General features: G+C 56.0%; 7 protein-coding genes across 7 annotated transcripts; 4 read left to right on the top strand and 3 right to left on the bottom strand.

Annotated features, from left to right (window-relative positions):
- Nucleotides 1-1,053: 1,053 nt before the first annotated feature.
- On the top strand, nucleotides 1,054-3,219 carry BJ171DRAFT_579943 (uncharacterized protein; the record flags this gene model as incomplete). The annotated part of the gene is made up of 1 exon (XM_053113999.1): nucleotides 1,054-3,219. One exon carries the CDS (start codon nucleotides 1,054-1,056, stop codon nucleotides 3,217-3,219), a length of 2,166 nt encoding a protein of 721 aa, XP_052968527.1.
- A 1,885-nt stretch (nucleotides 3,220-5,104) lies between these two features.
- BJ171DRAFT_457476 (uncharacterized protein) lies at nucleotides 5,105-6,297 on the top strand (the record flags this gene model as incomplete). Its single annotated transcript, XM_053108350.1, has 2 exons — nucleotides 5,105-5,338; nucleotides 5,786-6,297. 2 exons carry the CDS (start codon nucleotides 5,105-5,107, stop codon nucleotides 6,137-6,139), a joined length of 588 nt encoding a protein of 195 aa, XP_052968526.1. The 3' UTR covers nucleotides 6,140-6,297.
- Nucleotides 6,298-6,712: 415 nt separating this feature from the next.
- On the bottom strand, nucleotides 6,713-9,054 carry BJ171DRAFT_30576 (uncharacterized protein). The gene is made up of 2 exons (XM_053107030.1): nucleotides 8,719-9,054; nucleotides 6,713-8,585 (listed from the first exon to the last, which is right to left on the bottom strand). Exons 1-2 carry the CDS (start codon nucleotides 8,975-8,977, stop codon nucleotides 6,907-6,909), a joined length of 1,938 nt encoding a protein of 645 aa, XP_052968525.1. The 5' UTR covers nucleotides 8,978-9,054; the 3' UTR covers nucleotides 6,713-6,906.
- A 660-nt stretch (nucleotides 9,055-9,714) lies between these two features.
- Nucleotides 9,715-11,867, top strand: BJ171DRAFT_473445 (uncharacterized protein; the record flags this gene model as incomplete). Its single annotated transcript, XM_053108705.1, has 3 exons — nucleotides 9,715-9,745; nucleotides 9,909-10,166; nucleotides 10,396-11,867. The coding sequence occupies 3 exons, from the start codon at nucleotides 9,715-9,717 to the stop codon at nucleotides 11,865-11,867; spliced, it is 1,761 nt and encodes a 586-aa protein (XP_052968524.1).
- A 1,383-nt stretch (nucleotides 11,868-13,250) lies between these two features.
- Nucleotides 13,251-15,052, bottom strand: BJ171DRAFT_30543 (uncharacterized protein). Its single transcript, XM_053107029.1, has one exon. It carries the CDS (start codon nucleotides 14,735-14,737, stop codon nucleotides 13,310-13,312), a length of 1,428 nt encoding a protein of 475 aa, XP_052968523.1. The 5' UTR covers nucleotides 14,738-15,052; the 3' UTR covers nucleotides 13,251-13,309.
- Nucleotides 15,053-18,904: 3,852 nt separating this feature from the next.
- On the top strand, nucleotides 18,905-19,966 carry BJ171DRAFT_473443 (uncharacterized protein; the record flags this gene model as incomplete). Its single annotated transcript, XM_053108704.1, has 1 exon — nucleotides 18,905-19,966. One exon carries the CDS (start codon nucleotides 18,905-18,907, stop codon nucleotides 19,964-19,966), a length of 1,062 nt encoding a protein of 353 aa, XP_052968522.1.
- A 987-nt stretch (nucleotides 19,967-20,953) lies between these two features.
- BJ171DRAFT_473442 (uncharacterized protein) lies at nucleotides 20,954-23,993 on the bottom strand (the record flags this gene model as incomplete). Its single annotated transcript, XM_053108703.1, has 4 exons — nucleotides 20,954-21,116; nucleotides 21,368-22,871; nucleotides 23,086-23,231; nucleotides 23,701-23,993. The coding sequence occupies 4 exons, from the start codon at nucleotides 23,991-23,993 to the stop codon at nucleotides 20,954-20,956; spliced, it is 2,106 nt and encodes a 701-aa protein (XP_052968521.1).
- Nucleotides 23,994-24,409: the final 416 nt, after the last annotated feature.

Below are 24,409 nucleotides of genomic sequence, written 5' to 3'. Positions count from 1 at the left end.
GCACCAATCGATTGGGCCTCTGGGCGACACAACGCCCACCCAGCCGTGTGCGACACTGGTGTGGCGACGCGCGATGCGAGCGAGGCGCTCTGGCACAAGGGGCGCCAGCATGCGCAGCACCATTGACCGCCTTGTGGCCGCTGTGCGGGGCACAAACAGTGCGGCAAGGCGGCACTGTTGCTGTGTCGGTGCTGCACTGTGCCTGCTGTTGCAGCATTGTATCTGTGGTGTCGCTGTGTTGCCCATGTGTCTGGCGGCTGCACCAGTCAGCAGCCGCCTCGGATGCAAACAACCACTCCACGACGCGCCTGCCACGGGTCTGTGGGCGCGCTCACACATGCGAACTCATCGCCACAGTCATGAACAGGCAGACAGACACTTGCATTGTCGAATTGCCTGACGACCGCCGAGTCGATGTTGCTTCATAGTCGATGTTGCTTAATAGTTGACACCGCTTCTTATCGTTCGGCAGTTGACTTTTTACCGGGCGTTTGATGTTCAACTGCTTTGAAGAGCCGTTCGTTCCAACACCTCCGGGCAGCATCCGCCTTCCCATCTGCCTCCACCTGCCCCCCCCCACACCCACACGCAGCCCGGCCTTGCCTTGCCCGCGTGCCTCGTGCGCTTGTGCGGCTGTGGGTGCTGTTGCCTCGGCCAAGCGAGCGTCGTCTTCCCGGCACACCGATCCTGGCCCGAAACCGGCTGCTGTATTCCTGCTGCCCAGACCGGCTGCTGGTCCTGGCCACCATTATCCGTCCTCTCCCAACCTCCTCCGACCCCAAGGCGCAAGTCCTTCCTCCAAGCCGCCAAACGCCATCCACCCCACCCGCTCGCCCCGCCCGCTCTCTCTCTCTCTCTGGGCTCGGCCATCCGCGGCGCACTGGCCTCTGGACACAGACAGTTCCCAAGCACAGCACTTTCCCGACCGAGGAATCGCAGCGTCTTCGCTTGCCATCGCTCTTTCCCCCCTCCACATCACCAGCACTTCCTGCCTCCTCCTCTCTCGTCCTCGCATCCCTCCGTTCACCACCTCCAACACCATCGCTGCCCTCTATGGATCCGCCTGGTTCATCGGCCTTGGCCTACCAAGGCGTCCCGAGCCTCGCTGCCTCATCGCTCCAAGGATATGGATCGTCGCCATCCCAGGACCTCATCCCAGTCTCGCTTGCCGGCTCGGCCAGCCCTGCCAGCTCGACTCAGATAAGCGAGTCTGTGGCGCCCCATCCCCCGCACCAGCGACAGAAGCGGACCAACTTCACCCGGGCCCAGCTCGAAGCCCTCAACGGCCTCTACATCAAGTGCCATCGCCCACACAAGGACGACCTCGTCGAGCTCGGCCGAGTCATGGACATCGACATCACCACCGTCCGAACCTGGTTCCGCAACAAGCGCCAAACGCATAAGCGTCAGATGCTGGCGGCCATGTCTGCTTCCGTGCAGATGGATGTCGCCCTCGCTGCTGCCGCAGGCCCGCTCGCTTCTGCTGGCCTGCCCGATGCACCCACATCGAGCCAAGACCGGGATTCGCCCGCGCGGATGTCTTCCCGTGCCGCCTCGGCCGTCTCCTCGGTCGACGGCAGTCCCGTCGTCGTTGCTATTGATGCTCCGGTGTCAGCCGCAAGTGTCGCCGCTGTCCATGGTTCGACAGCCCATCCGGCGAATCTTGTCGGTTCCGCCGGCCAGACCCCGGCCTTTGTCGCGGCCCGGGTCGGCCTTCCCGAGCCGCACGTTCCTTCCATGTACGTTCAGCACATTCCCGAGGCTCCCCAGCACATCGATCAAGCTGCGCTGCGTGTCGACCAAGGTGCCCTGTACGCCTTCAATGCCCATCAATACGCCCCCGAGTTCTCCTATCCGGCGTCGGAACTCACTGGCTCGACTCTGAGCTCCTCCACTCATCCGTTGCCAGCCTTTCCAGCCAGGCTCTCCCCGCTGGCCACCATCGTGGTCTCGCAGCCGCCCGCCGTCTCCGAACAGCTGTATGCTCAAGCCCAGGCTCAAGCCCAGGCCCAAAACCCGAGCCCAAGTCCGCTCTCGGCTGCTGGTCTCTCGCCGCTCGATGCCTATTCGCACCAGCCCCTTGCGCCCCCCGGCCCGTATCCGCCCAGGGCGCTGTCGCGTCCTGACCCGTCGATCCCGTCGCTCCCGTCCATGGTCTATTCCTTCAGCACCCCGCACCTGTCGACGCAGTTTCCCTCTTCCCCAAGCGCCTCGTCGCTCTCACCCTCGTCGCCTGTCTCCTACCTCCGCCGCGGCCGATCGGCTTCGGTCCAGATCGATTGTCCGCAACTGGTCTCGAGCCTCGCCGGAGAGAAGATGGCCGCCGATCCCAACCTCAAGCGGCGGGGTCGTCCACAGGGCCTGCGGACCCGCACCGCTCTGCGCCTGGACACCACGGCCCCGGCTCTGCTGCGAGCAACCCGCATGGGGAATCCGCCCACGTCCACTCCGTCGGTATCCTCCTTTGACGAGATCGCCGAGTCCTTCTCAAGCAACGTCAATCTCATCTCGCCGCGCTACTCGCCATACTCGCCATATTCGCCTTCGACCATCTGGTCGCCCGGTTCTTCCGGCCATGTGGTCAGCAGCAGTCACTCGCCCAACACCAGTCTGCCTGACCATCCCAGCGGTCTTGCCAGCGTCCGGGTCTCACCGCTGCCGCAGGGCTATGGTCAAAAGTACCCGTTATCGCTCAGCACCAGCTGTAGCAGCAGTTCAGTCTCGCTCGGTGTGGGTCTCTCAAGTCCCCAAGTTGCTCGGTCCCAGAGTGGCACGGCTGCGCTCTCGCCGTGGCCGCCACAGACCCCGCTGGACCTCATGAATGCACCAACGCCGACCATCTCGTCGGCGCCTATAGGACCCGCAGCCCAGCTGACTCCAACGATGCTGCTGCCACCAATGGCGCTGGCCACACCGACAATGCCACCGCCCGACCCAATGCCACAGCCCGTGGGTCTACAGAACCCGATCTACTCAACCACCCTGGACCCATCCGCAGCAGCGGGCATGTATTCGTATCCTGTTCAAGCTCACCCTGGCTACTCGTCGATCCCACAGGCCGCTCCGCCGCCATCTGCCCCGCTCATGGCCGCTGCTTCCGTGTCGATCGCCAGTACGCCCACCCCCGTTGCCAACCAGCCAGACGGAGTCTTCTACGATGTCGATGGATACATCAACCTGCTGATGCAAGCGCATTCGCAGAACCAGCTTCGGCTATAGCCGCCTCACAGCGCTCGTCGCTGCGCTGGAGATGCTGTCTCTTGGAAGGCGCAGCTGATGATGGCCCACACCTCGCCGGCATGGCTTATCTGCCGGATCTTCCCCTGCACCATCCCAGAGGCCGGGGGGAAGTTTATGATGGTGGTGGAATGTTCCTTTGTTGTCCTCGCTCTCCGTGGGATTGCCGTTGTTCCTTTGATGCTTATGACGTGGATGCGATCGATCCTGCAGCTTTCAAGCTGCCAGGCCCATCGCCGGTGTTTACTTGAGAACTTTGGCTCTTCCTCTCCTTCCTCGTCCTTCTTCTCGTCCTCAGTGTCTCTTCTCGCAGCTATGCGGATCCTCCGCGTATCTTGCTCGGCTTGCTCTCGATCCAAGTCGCTTGCGCGCTCACCGACCTCTTATATGTTTACTTATGCTACCGTAGTCTACCGTGCCTCGTCCTAATCTAGCCAATATCCTTCCGCTCGGGTCGGGTATTCGCCCTCGTTACTCCTCATAGTTTACTAATTGACTTTTACTCTGAGTCCCTCCCTCTATCCAAGTTTGTTCCCAAATGTGACTGTGCCGCTTTCTCTCTCTCGTTGCGTCTCCGTCCTTGGCAAATACCTTCCTCTCTCCCTCTCTCTCTCTCTCACTTTGGAAAAACCTCCTAATCTCTGTCGTTTGCGACAGCCTATGAAAACAGGTTAATAGTGTATAAAAAAATATATGAATGGATCACCCTGCATCCGTTTCTTTGACGTTGAATGGTGCACATCTATCCGTCACCCCGACCATCGGCCTTGAGGAAGCGCGGCAAGAAATACTCTCGCAGCATTGCCACATGCCCGCTGATGTACTTTGAGCAGAGCTTCCGCCAGGATCTCGGGAAGAATGCGAGCTTGAGAGTCGAGCGGGTTGGTTTGGTCGGATGCGCTGGCGAAACAGCGGGTCAGAATCCCAAGAATGCATACCGCTATCTGGTCGAGTTGCTCCTCGCGGGTGCGCATGATCCCGGGAAGGAGCTTTCTTGTTGTAATCGAGAGCTGTATTTACTCGGATGCGATGATGTCGTTGCGGGAGTCTAGGGACTCGAGGACCTGGACAATATCCCTCCAAAGGCTGTAAATGCCATGCAATTCCATGTTTGATTTCATGTTTGATTTCATGTTTGATTTCATGTTTGATGACTGTGGCAGTGCCTGTGGCAGTACAAGAGCAACAACGAATCCAGCCATCAAGCCATCGGTGTGGCTTGGACTTGCTTCGCCTCCAATTGCCAGGGGTTTGGCTTGCTTCGCCACGACCTGCCTCTCACCTGTCCATCTCCATCATCCGCTTGGCTCCTCCTGTCTCCGTCAACATGGCTAGCATGAACGAGCCCGCTTTAACCACAGTATCATCTTCCACTCACCAATCACAAGCTGAAACCAGAACAACATCGTCGATGCCCGATATCGCCCAACTCTCACTCGAACACAGCCCAGACATCTTCACAATCATCTGCTGCAACGACAGCTTCCAACTCGCCCTTGATCACAACACCATCAAGACCCTCCTCCGAGTGTGCAAACAAGCCCGTCCTCTCCTTAGCTCCAAGGTGGCTCGCTTCAACAAATGGTGCCAGAAGGCAGAACTGTGCAATCCAAACGGACAGCTGCGGATCGGCCTCACACCGAGCGACCAGATTGCGCTCTCGCTGTACTGCGACGATCCAGACACAGCCGACCGATCCTGGCTTGAAGATCAAGCCGACCAAGGAAGCGCATCGGCCTCCTACTTCTTGGCACGGATCCTCCAAGCCGATCTCGAAAAGCAGCAGTCTGCGGATGAATCTGACCGGGTGACCACCCGTGATCATATCTTCCGCTATCTGGAGATGGCTTCCAACCCAAACCTTCCAATGGCACAGTTCCACCTGGCTGGCTGTTATCACAACGAAGTCGGGGTCGACCAAGACTACACCAAGGCCGTCGAGCTGTATCGCAGTCTTGCAGATCGCGGAATCCCTCAGGCTCAGATCGCCCTCGGTCGCTGCTATGAGAATGGTGAAGGTGTCGATCAAGATTACAACGCAGCCATCGAGTGGTATTCCAAGGCCGCAGATCAAGGCAGCGAAGACAGTCGACTCCACATCGTGTTCCTCCGTGGATGGTTCTCATTCATCGGCCACGGTGTCGAACAGAGCGATGTCGATGCCTTCCACCACTGGCAGGAAGTCAGCACCGAGTCCGTCGATCCAGTCATCAAGCCCATTGCCACCCACATGCTTGGCTGGATGCATTATCTCGGCCGGGGCACCGTGCGAGATGAGTCGAGAGGCATCAAGCTCATCCGAGAGAACCAATCGGATGAGTTCAAGCTTGATGAGGATCAGTGCTTTGTGGTTGGCAAATGGTCTTTACCAAACACCCCCGCTGCGCGCATGTTCTTCAATCTCTGCCACCTTGGATCGGACCGTGAATGGCTCTGTCGACATCTTGCCTCTCTCTGCCATGTCAGGGGATTCGGTACCACTCAAAACTGGAAGAAGGCAGCGGAAACCTTTGAGCAGCTCGCCAACGAAGGCCACAGCGATAGCCAGGTCTGGCTTGGAGGCTGCTTCTACATAGGCAAGGGGAAGTCGATGAACAGACTTGAAGCTTTCCAGTGGTATAGTAAAGCAGCGAGCCAGGGTAACTCGTACGGATTGTATGGGATTGGTTATTTGTTGCACCGGGGAGAGGGGGTTACCGAGGATAAAGCCCAAGCAGTCGAGTGGCTTCGTCAGTCGGCTGAGTTGGGCAATCGATACGGCCAATATTATCTCGGCTCGTGCTACAAGAATGGCGATGGTGTCCCCAAGATCAACACAGCCGTCTACTGGTATCGAAAGGCAGCAAATCAGGGTGACCAAGAGGCCATCAATTGTCTCAAGTCCCTCGGCAAGTGGCCCTGATCCCCGAGCTCCTCCCGATTGATACATCCCAAGGGTAGGGTCGCACCTCTAAACATGCAACCCGAGCGTCCAAGCTTGCAAGGTGGCTCCAATAAGGCCGCAATCGCCGAGTGGTGTTGTACTTGACATTTAATACATTCAAGACATCCAATACGTCCAATATACAAACAGTGCTGTACCATTAACACTGATCGATTCATTGTGTGGGCCATCACCGCGGTGTCAAGTGCATTGACAGTATAGTCTGATAGTTCCTTTCGCCCAATCCACTCGTGTCCAGGGATCGTCATATTCCCCACTCGATCTCTGTCCAATTCCAATGGCCCAATTGTGTCCTCTTCATTCGACCACCCTGACAGGGTTGCCTTCTGTCTGTCGCAGGACTTCACATGTCTCTCCCTCTCACTTTCACACTTCCTCCCTCTGATCTACCGATTTACAATGTCCATTCGTTTTTCCGACTCTGACAATACCTCTGACTCCGAACCTGATACCCGCCCCTAATCCTGATCCCGTGCCCGACATCGAACCAGATGACGGAGGTATACTGATCGATTTCAGCTCGATCATTTAATGGCTTTGTTTGCCTGGATGACAGCTTCATTGCCCATGCCCCCTGGACACCGTCTGGTCACATCATTAATGGTCAATATATCGACACTATCCGATGATCCAAGTCGAGCGAGTGATTGCTGGCTTAGTATCGGTGCTCCAGGCTTCACACGCCGATCTGACAAAAGATTCCGCCTTGAAGTAAGTCGTGTCGTTTATCTGTAATGCAGAGTCGTCTCGAAGGTTGGTGGCTTGATGTCGAGCTTGATAGTGTGTTCCGAGATATAGTCGCCAATATATCGAAGGTGCGACAGCTCGTCAATGAGATTGATCAGCTCTTCAATACTTTCGATTGTTGTGGTCACAGCCTGCTTCATCTCCAAGAGTAGCTTTCGTTGTTCTTCGTACTCAGCCTTCTGACGCAGAAGATATGTTCGATTGTCCTCGGGTGTTGTTTCCCCAGCAACACTGCTGGGAATCAAAGAGCCCTCTTGCGAGGTAATCAGCTCGTCCATGTATTTGAGAAACGCATCGTTATACGAAATGATACCGCCTTTCTCGATTGTCACCGCGATCTTGGCTAACAATTGACGGATGTGAGCAGCTTCAGACGAAAGATTGTCTTTGGACTTGGCAAACGACTTCTTGATGTGATCGATTCGCTTTGTACTGTTTTGTTCGCTCTTGATCAGCTTCATTTGTTCATCATTGAACACGCACTTCTGCACGTACGTGTAGTTTACTGTGCATTTTTGGTGCCACATGAACCAATGACCGCATTCCTTGCAATATCCCCAACTGTTCATTGATGGATACCAAAAAATCAAGCTCGATGGTAGCTCGCCAGGAAGGAGTTCATCCAACGATGGCTCGGCCGATGGGCTGTGCACTTGGGCTCCAGCTCTGGAGCTCGGCTCTGGCTGGGTTGCATTTCCCGCATCCTGAGACTGTTGACTGGCTTGAGCGTCCGCCTTTTTCTTGATAAGCTTCATCAAATGGTTGTGGCAATCCGTCTTGTACCGGATTGATGTTGTCCCATCTTCATTGATGATGTACCCGTAGCAACCTGCAACAGTGCAGACAAGCTGGGGTCGCTCGCAAGTCTCCCTCTTGACCGGAGTGTAGATGGTGTACTCGAGGATTTTGTCCATGTTGCCGATCTTTCCTTTGCTCATCTGCTCCGCAACCTTCTCCATACCTTGAAGATTTCCGCTGACATTTGCCAGCGCCTGCAGCCAGACTTTATAGTTACGGTTCACAAGCTGGCGACAATTGTAGAGTATCACAGTCAGCTTTGTTTCGTGGGTTGTTTTGTTCGATATTTGTTCCAATAGCTTGTATACAGTTGATCTAGCGTGCTTCCAAGACTCCTCGATTCCCTTCCGATATCTATCTTCATAGACAATATCTCCCTTTGCCAGCAGATATCGATACGATTCGTTATCGATTGCGAAAGTATTTGAGCGGCTCATTGGAATCTCCACCGAATATTCCTGCTCCAGTTCTTCTAAATATGATTTCAACGTGAGGAAACCTTCGCCAAGCTTGCCATTGGTGAGTTTGGAGTGCGTGAAGATGAAGTACATATTTTTCAAACAGTCACGGTGAAGGTTGCCGATGAGCTCCTGGATGCAGTAGCGGAACCAAGTGTTCAATTTGACACTATCGGACCTGAGGAGGATCAGCACCGCATGGATCTCGGGATAGTTTGCAATGTAATTGATGGTGTGGTCGACATTCTGCTTGTCCTGAGAAAAGCCTCGGGTGTCGCCCATGCCTGGAGTGTCAATGATGCGTATTTCGACAGATTGATCGCCATTATCGTGGATGAAACGATAGGTGCAGGCGCTGCGTGTTGAAGATTGACCTAGTTTCAAACCCTCGTTCTCTCGTGCTTCATCAACAATCGGACCATGACACCGCGACGTTAGAAATCAACCTGAGGGAGGCTGAGGCTGTGACAGCGCCAGTTTCCTCTCCGAATATCAGTGGATGTGACTTTTGGTGATGATTCTCTCGATACTTACCTCGGTTTTCATCTTCGACATTCAAGCGTTTCTCAGTGATCTCGACCCATTCGTCAACGCCTTTGTCTTGCCAGAACTTGGTTGGTATGAGAGAAATCACGTTGTTGCCACTTGCAGCCAAATTGAGGGTCTCATAGGTCAGATAGTTGGCGATGGCGTTGATGAATGTCGACTTGCCCACACCAGTCTCGCCCAGGAGTAGGATGTTGATGACTTTGCTGGCGCCAGTCGGCTTCCCGGCGGAGGAGGTAGTTGACATTCTCGAGATCGAGGTTGAGTCAACAGGCGACAAGGGTCACGTATCAACCTGGATGTGCCAGTAAGGTGCTTGGGATGGTTCTGGGGGGACACTGGGATCGCATCTTATTTATCAGGGGCCCAAAAGAACCGACGTCACCGCTGCAGTCTCCCTCCGGGACCAACCGGAATTGAAATGGTATCAGGGACCCAATTGGATATCCCCCTCTGGATATGGCGTCACCGACTGGCGAGCTTGGGGGAGAGTATTTTCTTGGATACCCACGACTGCGTGCAGCCGGTGGCTGACAGATGGGTATCTGGCAGCAAGCCAGCATGACCACCCGCAGCCCCAAACCAAAGCACGCTGGGAGCACAACCCCATTTTCTCGCCAACACGTGGCCTATGGTTTCCAAATGAGGAGCCAGCCAGATGCCATGTGATGTTACAATCGCGACGGCCATCCCAAACTAAGGCTCGGCCAAGGTTTTCGGGATCCCTGGCGCCGATCCGGTGGCGCAATATTATGGGTTGCGCCCTGTTCGTGCAGGACCCCTTGGCTGATACCCTTCCCGACGAAGCATGCCGCTTGTCCAGATCGCATACGGTAGCATAGCCAGGGACGGACAATCAGCCCCTCCGATACGTGGAGGGCAAGATTCTGGGGCAGTGGGCGAGACACCGTAGATATACCAACTCCAACTCGCTCCCCTCCTCAGCCAGAGCCAGCCATCGCATTCTTCGGCATGACTACCAATATGCCAAGCAGAGAAGACCAAGACATCACGGGTAAGTGCTGCCAGCAGATGCAGTGAGGGCGACTGCAGCTTGATTTCCAGAGTTGAGCACGCCCCCTTTCCCCAGTGCCGACTCATTCCGTTAGATCCGTGAGTGCTCGCACCCGATGCTTACTCTGCAACATTCCTGGATGATGCCCGACTCTACTCGTCAGGTCGCTCAGAGCAGACCCAATCGCCTCCAGACTCAAACAAACCCATCACCATCCTGGTCTTGGGCGAGACTGGTGTGGGCAAGTCGACGCTCATCAACGCCATCGCCAACTATCTGACCTACGAGAGCCTGGAGCAAGCCTCTGCATCAGGGGGACCCGTCAACCTTGTTCCTGCTCGATTTTCACTCGTCGATCCGGACACCTTCGAGGCTGTTGATGTCACGTCCACGACCCTGCATTTGAGCAGCCCAGCACAGAGTAAGCCCATCAAACAAGCGAGTGTCGCAATCCAGATCTGTGTTGTCATTGACAGAGTCCGACAGAAGCGGGCCTGTCAGGAACTCTGCTTATGCAATCTTATCTGGAACAGACGTTGATCCCGTCGGCGTTGATCAGGGCTCAATGTATGGCTGGTCACCACACACCATGAGCTGGATAAATGCTGACACTTGCTCTTCACTGTCCATCGCTCTGTACGTCACCACAGACATCAGCGACAACGAAAAGTATGTCGAGGGTCAGTCCACGACCCAGTTCCCTCAGTCGTATCTTTTCGACTTTGAGAATGACGATGAGCATCGGGTTAAGATACGGGTGATCGACACCTCAGGCATGGGCGACACGAGAGGAATCGCCCAGGACAAGAAGAACATGACCAACATTGTTGATCACATCACCCGCATCGGCGAAATCCACGGAATCGTCATGATAGTTCCGGCCTCTCAGAACAATATAGCGGCCTGGTTGAGATTCTGCGTCTTGGAGCTCCTGCAGTACTTTGACCGAGAGGTGGTTGAAAACCTCGTCTTTGTCTTCACCAAGGCACGCTCGACGTTCTTCCAGATGGGCGAGACCAAGACGGCTCTGCAGAGTCTGTTTGCGCAGATCGAGACACAGTCTGGTGTCAAGATACCAATCGATGACTGCAATTCATTCTTGGTTGACAACGAGAGCTATCGATACCTTCTGGCCGAGCGTCAGATGATCGAAACTGATGAAAACATCCAATTGTTGCAATATTCATGGAGAAAATCAACGGCGGCTGTCCGTCAACTCATGAAGCGGGTCCAAGATATGAAACCGCACGATCTTCGACCGACTGCCAGGATGAGAAAGCTGCGTTCGTGCCTTCAACAGCTGACACCAAAGCTCCTTGAGTTTCACCGAATGAAGGCTGAGTTGCAAGCGGAAATCGACCAGCTCGGCATCAAGATTCAACAGATAAGCAAGAAGGGTGCAAAAATTGCTGACACAAGCCGAGATATCTCTGTGCCGAGCTATTACCCAAACGGGACAGAGATCTGCGCCCACCCAGATTGTATCACAGAAGTTCAAGTCAATGGTATTCGTCATCGAATTAGCCAACCCACCAAAGCATTTCTTGAAAATGTCAATAATTCCCAGTTCTCTGATGGAGCCCATCCGAGTTGTGGACACCCGAGTTCTTATCGCGAAACTGTCAACTTTGTTGTTGATGTCAAGAAACCAAAGACCACGACAATCGGACAGGTCATTATTGGTGGGATAACATATCAATTGCTCTCGGCAGCTGAGGAGTTGAGGCGACTCCGGGAAAAGTTGAATCGATTCACTGCTTCTGAGGCCGAAGTGATCAAAGAAGTGGCGGCCTGCAGTGTCTATATCCGCAAGCACTCCGTGGTGATCAGAAACGAGACATTCTTGGACAGCGCCGACTTTGAAGAGATCAAGCTGCAAGCATACAATCACGAAGTCGTGGACGAGCAGAAGCTGGAGATGTTAGATGTTATGAAGGCTCGCTACGACTCAGTGAGAATGGTGCTCGAAGGAGATCAATCCAACAGCGTAGAAGCAGAGAAGCTTGAGGAAATCTTGGTTTGCATCGAGTCGAAATATTGGCAGAGCGCCGAGTCGGAGATGCAGGCTGGAGACTTGGAATGGGTCCCACCCACCATCGACTCGCAAATGCCTATCCAGTAGAATGGCACTCCTTGGGAGATGCTGAGCTGACGATGTTCATTGTCACCAATGGGACATCTGCGATGGCTGTCTGACAGTGAAACGATCACCACGAGCGAGTCGAATCGCAGAATACATCGATAATGCACCTGATCGTGATTCGATGGAGATGGTGCTTAACCGGATCATAGATCCAGCGATGGGTGGCATCTCGGTCTGGCTCGGACTCAGATCTGCAATCCGCCGGATGGTAGCATGGTATATGATGGAACACGAAACACTTGGCTGTGCGGGCATCCTGCGGCTTCAGTACTTTGCGAGGTGTCTCTTGTCGACTGGAGAATTGGTTGCTCGCGATGCCATAGTTCAGTCTTGATACCGGCTAACTTGGTCTGCTTGCAGATCTTACCACCTGCTGCTCGCTCCAATTCTCGCACCGACCCAGCCATCGACTCGCTTGACAAGCATGTCTGCAACTCTGGTACATCAATTCAAGCGACTTCAAGGGAGTCTGTCAGAAACGCCAATTGAAATCGTGCTGTATGACCCGAGCCGATTATCGTCGTGATGGATGGCCGATCGGGAGTGTATGAAGGCATTGAATCTGGTTCAGTCAGCACTAGCGAAGACACAGACCCGCCGATGTTGGCCAAGTCGGTCAGGGCGATTCGTCCAGTCCCTCGAGGATGTCAAGAACCTCTGGACGACCTGACTCGGTAGACTGGCCGATATCGGTGGCGACAGCAAGGGCTCCACTGTCGAGGAGGGTACTTGCAGCATTGATTTAGTCGTGACTGATGCAACCGTCATGGAGATATGCCACCCAAGAAGGGAGGGATCGTGTTGCTGCCGTCCTGGTTGATGGCATCGATGAGAGGGTTGTTGGGGAGGCCGAGCTGCTTCCAGATATCGATCACTTGGTTGTACTAGGCGAGCTGTATGCTGCATGTGTTGAGGAGCTGCTTGACCGCTTTACTGACCGAGTTACGGGATGAAACGTTGGAGTGATGGAATGTGGATCAACTCACCTGATCTCGATTTTGCGGGATTCTGAGCGAGAGAGAATACACACACCAACAGATAAACCACACCGCTAAGCTCAAAGCCAGAGATGGCGGGCAGGACCTCCAAGAATGCCAAGCCAGAGATGGCAGGCAGGACCTCCAAGAACACCAAGCCAACTGTAATCCAGCTCAAACGAGGACGCATAGCGAACACCTCTGTCAAGTTCCGGCCCCCCCCAATCTCCCTCTCCCCCTCCAGCCCCCCTCCCCTCCACCCCCCCTCCCCAAGGCCAGATCGACATAGGAACCATCGCTGCTGCTCTTTGGACAAGCAGAAATGAAGAAGAACAGAGAGAGGTGCTCGAGCAGATCCCCCTCGAACAAGTCCCTGCAGAGCTCTTCTTCTGGGCCACCCGACACCTCCTCGTCACCCCCGAGTGCGTGTACTGTGGTGCACCGTCAACAATCGACGAGAAAGGCCACCGCATCTGCAGCAGAGGATGCGAAGAGAAGTACGGACACTTCAAGATGACCTGCTTCCACGCCTGGGCCGCTATGTCCAGAGGCACCGCCGCCAGGGCGGAAGAGCTCCTCCACAGCACAGATCAAGCCATCATCGAGGGGTTCAACAGAAAGTGCGCCGCTGCCTATGCACGGATCAAGCCTGACTTGACACCAGACGCTCCCGAGATTGACCTTACCAGCAGCATGAGCGACAGCTGCGGCGAAAGCGACGACGAAGATCTGTCGGCCCTTGAAACCCTCAAGGCCCTCCAAACCAAGCTCGCCAAGAGCGCCGACAAAGCCAAGCTGTCTACCGGCGCTATCGAGATCATCCAAGACACCCTCAAATCGGTTGAAGACGTCATCGAGAAGATCAAAGCCGAACAGGCACAAAAAGCCCCCCAAAGGGCTACCCAGAAGAAGGACTCGGCGTCCAAACCGCCCATGATGAGCTACAGCGAGGCTCTCAAGGCCAACATCGCCAAGGCCACAGAGCACGTCCAGAGCCTCTCTGGAAACGAGAAGATGGCCGAGTGTGGCCGTATCCTCACCACCGGACGAGTCCCCAACAGAGAGTTGAAGATCGTCCCCAGCGCCACCAAGCGACCGGCCTGGATCTCGGGCCACATCAACAACAGCAGCATCACCAACGAGCCCCTCCGCGAGAAGGTGAACCGAATGGAGTGGGTCTACGTCAAAGGGATCCAGCGACTCCCCTACGGACTCGTCAGAAAGACGTTCCAGAGCATCGGCATCCCCAGCCGCGAGATCGCCGATATCTCGTTCCCGGAGAATAACGTCATCGAGATCCTGATCCGTGACGCTGCAAAGAAGGAGGAGATCCTCTCCAAAATCCTCAACCTCCCCACCGACAAGGGAAAGAAGCTGAGTCTCCTGACCGGCTACGATCCCATCAAGAAGAAGCTCCAAAAGTCCCAAACTAAGGAGAATGAGAAAGAGCAGCTCAAGACACACATGCTGCAGTCCCTCAACCGCGTTAAGAGGGCCAAAGACTTCACGGTCAAGAGGAGCCTCCAGATGCAGATTCCCCTGGCATACCGCCAGGAGTTTGACCGCTTGGCCAGATCCATCCTTGACGGAGAGACGGTCAACCGCCGCGACATCCGCATCGAGGCCACCCAACTGGATAGGCCCCAAACCCCAAACGACTGCGCGGAACTCATGGACCTGAGTGGTGCAGACGAAAACAACGAGAATGGTGACGTCAGCGACGCAGAAACCATCACCCCCAATGATAAGTGAGAACCCAACAGGAGGCGGCGCTCTACGGACAGAGCTGACCGTCGCATCCTTCAACGTCCGTGGCCTCCATGCGAGGCAAACCGCTGTCAAGAACCTCATAGAAGACCTCAAGGTCGACATCCTGGCCACCCAGGAAACGCTCCTCTACCCCGGAGCGACCAACCCGTGGAAGCAGCTGACGGTCGTCGAACACCGTCGAACAGACCGAAAGGGTGGCGGCATCGCCATCCTATACAACAGCAAAACCATCGATCCCAACGATCTAAACGTCGAAGGGATAGACCCGGACGGCCTGTTCACCTGGATCAGGTACGGCAGCCGAACATACATCGGATGCTTCTACCTGCCTCCGGGACTGGACACAGTCAAGTTCAAGCGAGCGATGCAGTCCATCAAGGAACAATGTCGCAAACCCCACGCCCAGGTCATTGTCATGGGCGACTTTAACACCCGCCTCAGCATGCTGAACCCTCAGCAGAAACGGCGGAAGAGACCAGCTATCATCATGGAAGACACAATACGAACAGCCAACACGCGAGTCGTCGCCCCCATAGCCGTCCCAACGCACACATGGACGAACGGCAACCAAGTCTCCACAATAGACTACATCCTGGTATCCAGGAACCTGGCCCGACCCCCGCCCGTCCTCCAGGTGGACTCGAAGCGAGGATACGGTGAATCAGACCACAAACCGATCTGGACCAAGATCAACATTGAACCCGAGCGATATACCAAAACGGACTGTTGGAGATGGCGGATCGGCATGATTCGATACCCCAAAGTCAAGGGAAAGTACATACGCGCATTCAACGCCGCCAAACTCGGATGCACCGAGCTGATGGAACAGGCTCTCACGCCCATTCAACAGGGCAGCCAGATTGCCATCAGCGAAGCCGCAGCCCAGAAGTCCATGGACGACGCGTGGAGCATCTTCAAGACCACGATCGACCTGATCGCCAGCGAGACCATCGGAAGCGCCAGCATCAGCCCTGGTCGGATCGAGGGCACACAGGGGCCCGAAATTCGACGCCTGGAACGAGAACGGCGATGCCTGAGCAGAATGCTCGCCCAGACCCCCGAGTACGACACGGAAGAGCTGGACGACCTGCGTCGTCAGCTTCGGTCCACGAGAAAGGCCATCACCCAGCTCAAGCGCAAGAACGGCATACGGTCATGGAAGGAATCCATGGCCACCATGGACACCCAGAAGTGCTCCGAGATGACCAAGACCATCGGAGCGATGCGCACGAGGAAGGAGAGGGAAGGATCACATCTCTTTGACAACTCGGATCCGACTCTCGAGAAACTCGTGGTGCACTTTGGCAAGGTATCCTCTGCCTCGCAGGACAGCGGGACAGAGTACGACAGAAGTATAACCCCACCACCCCTGAGCACGGAGGCGACCCTCCTGCCGCCCGACAAGCGGCTCCCAGAAGTATCGCTGGAGCACATCCAAGAGACCATCGAGAAGGCACCACGCCGCAAGGCAACGGGATCCGACAAGATCAAGAGCGAAATGCTCATACCAGTCGCACCAGTGATAGCCGAGTGGCTCCGCCTGATCATCATGGCGGCGCTCAAGGCCAGTGTGGTGCCAAGCGAATGGAACAGCGTGCTGATCCACCCAGTGTACAAGCAGAAGGGATCGACCCTGGACCCGGCCATGTATCGCCCTATCGGCCTCACCCAGACCTGCAGGAAGATCGTGGAAAGGATCATGCTCCCCTTCCTGGCAGAACAGGCAGGAGACATGGACGTCGCCCAAGGCGGATTCCGAGCCAGACGAGGAACCCTTGACCAGATCGTCGCCCTGGACACCCTGATCAAGCACCACAAGATGAACGGTGAGGAGTACTCTCTGATCTTCCTCGACATCAAAGCCGCCTACGACACAGTATGGCGCGAGCGACTTTGGACCAAGCTCAAGCAGCGAAGAATGAACGGCATCGCCCTCGGCTTCCTCAAAGCCATGTTTGACCGGGTATCCATCCAAATGGTCAGCAAGGGCAGAAGATCCAAGCCAGTATGGCTCCAGAAAGGACTGATCCAAGGATCGGTGCTGAGCCCACTCATGTTCAGCGCCTTCATCGACGATCTACCAAGACGTCTTCGAGATATGGGAGGCACTCCCCTCCAGGGACGCAACGGGGCCACCATCAAAGTGAACTCACTGTGGTTCGCCGATGACGGTGTCCTGATCTGCAAACCTGGACAAGCACAACCACTCCTCAATCTGTGCGAGGCCCACAGCCGGAGAAACCGGTACAGGTTCTCACCCCCAAAGTGCGAGGTCATCTTCTCAGACCACTGCACCGACAAACAAACGGGTTTGCGCCTCTATGGCCAAAACCTCCCTGAGACCAAGATCTTCAAGTACCTCGGCGCCATGATCGACGTCAATGGATTCCGCATCGACAAACAAGTCGACCGAATGGTGACCAGGACAAGAGAAGCAGCATCCAACATGGCCAAGATGGGCCTGACCCTTGGGAACCTCACGGCTAAGACCCTAACGATTGCATACCGCACGTTCCTGCGGCCGATGATGGAATACGGCCTCGCCCTCGACGCCATCCCAAAGAACGAACAGAAGCGGCTCCACCGGACACAAACCTTCTGCCTGAACTTACTGTTCCGCACCGCTCGCACGACTTCACACGGAGCACTGCACCTCAATTGCGGATTACCCACGATGGCGACAAGAGCCAAGGTCCTCGGCATCCAATGCCGAGCACGATGGGAAGACGTCGCCACACACGACGACAAAATGATCGCCCTCATCACCCGCTTTATCCGATCCACGGCGATGAAGGACCAGCCATACCTTGGCAAGTCCTTCTACGAAAGCATCCAATGGAACCTGACCTGCACCCGCAAGGAGAAGAACGCCACGTTCTCGATGTCCATGGCCTTTGCCAAGGACGACGACTCGACCACGGATCGCACACAGATTCTGTCGGTCAAAACACTCATGCTGACCCACGATGCCCACACATCGTTCAAGCGAGGACAGCAGCTGACGGCTGCGTGCACACCAAGAACAAAGATGTCGGGAGTCTGGACCCAACTTGGACCAAGCATCCCACGAAGACTACACGTAGTAATGGTGTGGTGGAGACTGGGGGCATTCCCCGGGCACCCACACGGCAAGTACCGCCTCTGCAAAAAGTGCAAACGCAACGGCGAAGGCCGAATCGAACTGAGCAGATCCCACGCACAGACGTGTGTGGATGAGGAAGACGCCTTGGACGCCCTGGTACAGGGCTATAAGGATATTTTCACTGGATGGACCGAGCCCGAGACCGAAGGTGTCGGGCCTATTGATAAATTGTTGGATATGCTGGGAGAGGTTGGCAAGCTGGAATACGAAGAACCCATCGTGGGACAGGCCTTCAACGGTCTGTGGACTGATCTGGAACAGATCTTCCATACCCTGATGTGGAGACTCGCTGGATGGCAAGCCAGGCCCGGCGACATTCCTGAGTGGGACTTTTAAACACTCGATGTACTCCATGAAGAGCGAGATGCCGGGGACCACGGGGTCCTGATGGCTAGTGCGCCGCCACGGCGGCGCACAATAAAGAAAGAAAAAAAAAAATGGAATGTGGATGTGTGGGAATGTGTGGGAATGTGTGGGAATTTGTGGGAATGTGTGGGAATGTGTGGGAATGTGAATGACAAGCATCGATTGACTGGCACTCGATCCGTGGATCCAGCCATGTCCCTGGTTTGGTGACTGTGCCACACTCCGGTTCCACTCATCTCGTCTCATCTCAACTCATCGTCTGAACATAATCGCCGTCCTCTCATCACATCCCACTCCACATCGCCCCCATGGCTGCCAGTGTCCATCCCTCGACCGATATCACCCAGCACTCACTCGAACACAGCCCAGACATCTTCACAATCATCTGCTGCAACGACAGCTTCCAACTCGCCCTTGATCACAACACCATCAAGACCCTCCTCCGAGTGTGCAAACAAGCCCGTCCTCTCCTTAGCTCCAAGGTGGCTCGCTTCAACAAATGGTGCCAGAAGGCAGAACTGTGCAATCCAAACGGACAGCTGCGGATCGGCCTCACACCGAGCGACCAGATTGCGCTCTCGCTGTACTGCGACGATCCAGACACAGCCGACCGATCCTGGCTTGAAGATCAAGCCGACCAAGGAAGCGCATCGGCCTCCTACTTCTTGGCACGGATCCTCCAAGCCGATCTCGAAAAGCAGCAGTCTGCGGATGAATCTGACCGGGTGACCACCCGTGATCATATCTTCCGCTATCTGGAGATGGCTTCCAACCCAAACCTTCCAATGGCACAGTTCCACCTGGCTGGCTGTTATCACAACGAAGTCGGGGTCGACCAAGACTACACCAAGGCCGTCGAGCTGTATCGCAGTCTTGCAGATCGCGGAATCCCTCAGGCTCAGATCGCCCTCGGTCGCTGCTATGAGAATGGTGAAGGTGTCGATCAAGATTACAACGCAGCCATCGAGTGGTATTCCAAGGCCGCAGATCAAGGCAGCGAAGACAGTCGACTCCACATCGTGTTCCTCCGTGGATGGTTCTCATTCATCGGCCACGGTGTCGAACAGAGCGATGTCGATGCCTTCCACCACTGGCAGGAAGTCAGCACCGAGTCCGTCGATCCAGTCATCAAGCCCATTGCCACCCACATGCTTGGCTGGATGCATTATCTCGGCCGGGGCACCGTGCGAGATGAGTCGAGAGGCATCAAGCTCATCCGAGAAAACAAGTCAGACCGGTTCCCACTCGGCGAAGACGAGTGTCTGGCTGGATACGATGCTTCTAGACCCATTACATCTGCTTCTCGCCGCTTTTATCAGCTGTGCGAGTTGGGATGCGATCGAAATTGGTTGTGCAGACACCTGGTGGCCATATGTTTGATCAATGGATTCGGAGCCGCCAAGGACGAAGCAAAGGCAGCGGGCATCTTTGAGCAACTCGCTCGCGACGGCCACAGCGATAGTCAATTCTGGATAGGTGAATGTTACGATCGTGGCCTTGGAGTCCTCGTGAACGAATCGACGAGCTTGCATTGGTCGAGCGAGGCGGCAAGCCAAGGTAACTCGTATGGGCAGTGGACTGTTGGCTACTCTTGCCTCAACGAATCCGGTTCCAACGAAGCCCGCACCAGGGCCGCCGCGTGGTGGAAAAAGTCATCCGAGCAGGGCAATCGCTATGGGCAGTGCTGGCTTGGCGTCTGCTACTCGAATGGCTACGGCGTCACCAAAAACATCGACACTGCCGTCAATTGGTTCCGCAAGTCCGCAGACAATGGTCATCGTTGGGCCATCGAAAATCTCAGGAGACTCGGTCAATGGCCTTGATCACCGAATGTAACTTCCCAGCCGCCAAAACTCGGAGCTGGACACGCAAGCAAACAGAACAGTCAAACTTGAGAGCCTCTGAGTCTCCTATCGCCTCGATCTGGGCCACCGACAAGATATATGAATGTTCTACGAGTATAATCTATACACAGAAGCACACCCGAAACTGGGTGCCTTGTGTTTGAGTTAGGCCTGTCACTTCATTCTTGAGTGCACACCCGTCCACCACGACGAACGGACTGGAGTTGCGGTTGCTTTGAACCATGCCTCGCGGAGGCAAGGAAGGGATACACGCCGAGCCCACGGGCACTCCAGTTCGCGATTCCCCACCAAAAGTCACCCAAGGCCCAGAGCAATGGCGAACAGCTCATTCTTCCTTCCATCAGCGATCAGAGACATCAATAGCATCGCCAGCCCTTCCACGGTACTCCACGGTACTCCGCACTCACGCGCCGACAGGGATTTTCTCGCCACGCCCATGTCCAGGAACAGAGGTTGAAACAGAAACCGCAAACTTGCTTGATCCAATCCGATACATCCAAACATTTCATACATCAATGTCGGCAGTTGAACAACCCGTTACAGTGATTACCATCACAGCCAGCCGGAGCCGAAAGACAAACAAAAGATATGAAGGAGAGAAAAAAAAAGGTCGTTGCTGTGGAGCGAATGCCCGTTCGATATGACTGTCCAGTCCAGCCAGCAAGCACGGGAGGGAGGCATGTACAATCAATCAGTGCAGACGGGAATCAAAGAACAGGAGCTGAGGGCAGACTTGGGACGCAGTAGCAACGGGACAGAAATTGAGAAGGGAATCTGTGAGGACGGCCTGGAAGCGAGGGGCGAGGCAAGTCATGACAAGAGCAGGGAGGATGTGTGGATGGGTCACCCAGGTGATCCGAGGGCATCTCCAGTTCCCGGGAAGCCTCGAAAGAGCTGTTGCCCACCGGATTCAGGGTCGAGGGTCCAGTTCGAAGCTGTATTGTGTCACGACTCAAAGGGGTTGTCGGACATGACGTCTGGATGGCTCTCGTCAAACTGGATCTCGTCCTGTTCGACATGGTCGGGGATGATGCTGCGGAGCGGGAACATGCCGGACTGGTGCGTTGTCAAATTCCGGCCCAGGCCCCAGCCGTCGAGGTAGGGTTGACTAAGAGCAGCGAGACAGGGGCGTTAGAATACTGCCGGGGGGGGGCATGATGCATAGAGCAAACCATGCACGAGACTTCAATAGCACGCGTAGAAGTGGATACAAATGACAAACCAAGACATACACCAAACGCAACGATATACGCCAACAAGCAAGAGCATACACCTCAGGCAACGATTCGCCCCGGCAGATACCAGCACTCGTCCATACAACAACACTGCAACAAATACCAGCGCACGCGCAAGACTTACTCCAGTGTGACAAGGTCGCCAGGCTGCAGCTCAATCTCGTCCGGCAGGTCCCGCGTGTGCGGATGAACAATCTTGAAGGTGTATCCGCTCAAACATTCGAGGTAGCTGCTGTCAAGGTTGCGGAGAGCATAGTCGTACATCTCCAGCCACTGGTAGAGCGAATCGGATTGCAGAGTGCCGTCCTCCTGCGAGCCAGCGCCTTCAATCTGGCCGTTGATGGTGTTGAAGTCCATGAAGGATGGGCTCGAGATACCCGCTTGCTGCTGCTGTTGCTGTGGAGTCGACGAGTTGGCGTTGGTGCCAGCGGCTTGCGCGGCATTCACAGACGTGGCAGAAACAACGTACGAGTTGGCAATGGCCAGCCGACGCAGCGAGTTTTCGCGAGGGAAGCGCTGCTGCATGTTGCGGAACGCCGGTGAGGCCCGCTTCGTTGGCTGGCTCGCTCGTCGAGGGCTATCGAACCCGATGCTTGTGCTGCGCGCGGGCACTCTGCGGTGCTGGATATGTTTGTCGTCGACATCGGCAATGGACGACGACGACAGCGAGGACGTCTCGCTCTCCGAGTCTTCATTCAGCGATTCAAGCTGCGGGCTCTTGTTGTCAGTCTCGCCGCCGTCGATGCGGTCCTCTAGTCGGTTGGGCTCGTCGAGCATCAAGAGCGGGGCGCCAGGGATGGAGCCATCTGCGGCGACAGCGCTACCTGCAGCGGGGGGACCGGCGACGGTAGTGGTGGCAAGGGCGACCGGGGCTGGCGGGGCAGGGCCCTTGGAGGTGGCATCCGATTGCGAGTCTTTCGCAATCAAGGCAGCAGGGGCTGTTGTATCCGCGCTAGCTGCGGCCACAGGGGCATCGTCGCCGTCGTTGTCGCTCTTGGTCTTGGATCCCGTGCTCTCCGAGTCTGGGGCGATTTTCGAGATGGCCGAGATGGTGCTGTCGCCAAAGCTGACGGGCCAGTTCAACAAACCGGTATCCTTGGTTACGCCAAAGGTCTCTTTCTCGTCAAAGTCGGCAATGACAAAGGGATTGCCTGAAGACTGATACCGCACGGGTTGGGTGGGATTCTTTGCGTCACTTGCGGTCGACGCCGCCGACGGTATCGCAATCGAAACCTGGTCCGTCGAGCGAGAGGGCTGCTCCTGCAACTCGATCGCCGGGCCGGCCGTGGGGCTGATGTCGATGTACTGGCTGGGCTCGTCCGACATGACTGACTTGCGGCTTCCCTTGGAGTCAGCACGGGATTGTGGACGAGTCAAGTTGGTGGAGCTTTCGTTCAGCTTTGAGAATCCGTTCGAGTCGTTTCGTTTCAGAGTGGATACCCGGGGCAAGGCTCCGGATCTCCGACGGATGGCGATGAAGATGGCAATGATCAGAATAATACATAAAACGCCGCCGGCGATCGTGGCAATCATAGCAATCGAGAGGCCGCTGGAGGAGTCGGGCTGGGTGCTTGCGGGGCTGCTGACAACAGAGTTAATGCTGGAACTTGGGGTGGGGCTGGGGGTAGCTGTGTGGTTGGCAAGCGGTAGTGCCACTGAGACCGGCAACAGGGGAAAAGATGCAGCAGCAGAAATGTTAGGCTTGTGGCCATGGCTTCACATGGAGGCAACATCGGGAAGGGGTGGCGAGTACCGGCACTGAAGAATGACAGGTACGAGGAGGACGCTAGGTCGGCGGAAGGCAACTTGTTAGGTCATCATGCCCGCTGGTTCTGAACGCACCTGAGCATGGTGCTACGTTGCACACCGATGGAGGCAATTGTGTGGATGGATCATAGCAGGAGGAGCTGGGGAGCGTGCACCGCTGCAGCCCCGTCAAAGCCGCGATATCTGGAATCGGGCCGGTGAAGTTGTTGTCGTTGAGGGCACTGTATCCAAGGGGGCATTGGATTGCGGGATGAGGAGACAGACCAGCGGAGAGGATGGTCAGCGTGGCGTTCGCGCGGAGAAATGTTCGACCACCGGCACTGTCAATCGGCACCAAGGCGGAGACAGAAGCCATGCATGCGAATGAGCTGGCGACACAAGAACGGGAAGCAAATACCCACAGTGTTTGCAAGTTGACGAGATTGTTCAGAGCAGGAGGAATGGGCCCTACTAGATGGTTGTGAGAGAGATCGCTGCGGAGCAGGAGAGTCCCAAGAAACAGGAGAATCCCGAAGGAGCAGGGAACAGGGCGATCAGCGGCACGTTAGAAAGTGTGTCCGGCGATAGGCTATGGCAGGTCGGGCCTGTCGTCGCCGCTCTCTGGTAGGCAGGGGTCTCCTGAATGCAGAATCACCCAGGAGGCATAGCCGGGACGACAAAGTCACAAGACGAGCCCGAGTCAAGACGTACAGCCTAGCCAGGTTGCCGAGAAGAGTGATTGAGGCAGGAAAGGCGGTATTGGGCACGGTGAAGAAGCCGGCCAGATTCAGATCCGTGATGTTCCCAGAAGAGTCGCACACAATTGAGTTGGTCGAGTCGGAGCTGCTCCAGGAGCAGCAGTCGCTGGGCGCCGACAGCGAGGCGGTCTTCCAGATGGGCGAAATCTGACTGCAATCGTCGCTGCCGCTTGTCTGGGCCAGCGACAGGGCCCAGGAACAGGCCAGGACGACGGCAGCGAGCGGGGTGCCGGCAGTGGATCGCATCGTGGCAGATACCCGGGGGCCGAAGCTTGAGGTTGGGGGGGGGGCCGAGGCTGAGGCTGGGGTCGAGGAACAGCCGGGCTTTGGGAAGCAGCGGAGGCGAGTGGAGGAGCGGCCCAACAGGCGGCGCGATGGGTGGGAGAGGGAGCCGAGACGACCAGTGCTGGGGAGGCAGAAAGACCGCAGACACCCAGGATAGCTGGAATCCAGGAGGGCCCACGCGCTGGAAGAGCCAGAGAGGGAGCCGGATGGAGGCCGGATGGACGCCAGATGGACGCCAGACGGATGCCAGATGGATGCCAGAGGCAGAGAGGGGAAGAGGAATCGCAGAAGACTGAAGAAGGCCGAGGGAGGACAAATCAAGACCGGGCAAAGACGGAGCCAAGACAGAGAAGAGACAACACAGAGACAGTGCTGGG

The sequence above is a fragment of the Polychytrium aggregatum genome, assembly GCF_025602895.1.
Source record: "Polychytrium aggregatum strain JEL109 chromosome Unknown BJ171scaffold_11, whole genome shotgun sequence".
NCBI classification, from domain to species: Eukaryota; Fungi; Chytridiomycota; class Chytridiomycetes; order Polychytriales; genus Polychytrium; species Polychytrium aggregatum.
This window is presented reverse-complemented; position numbering and strand designations above follow the sequence as displayed.

Coding starts and splice junctions, on each gene's coding strand:
- BJ171DRAFT_30543 (XM_053107029.1), bottom strand. CDS start 14,737: ATGTCGACCTTGAGGTCTTCTATGAGGTTCTTGACAGCGGTTTGCCTC.
- BJ171DRAFT_30576 (XM_053107030.1), bottom strand. CDS start 8,977: ATGTCAACTACCTCCTCCGCCGGGAAGCCGACTGGCGCCAGCAAAGTC. Junction 8,586..8,718: donor TGTCGAAGATGAAAACCGAG/GTAAGTATCGAG, acceptor TTGTTGATGAAG/CACGAGAGAACGAGGGTTTG.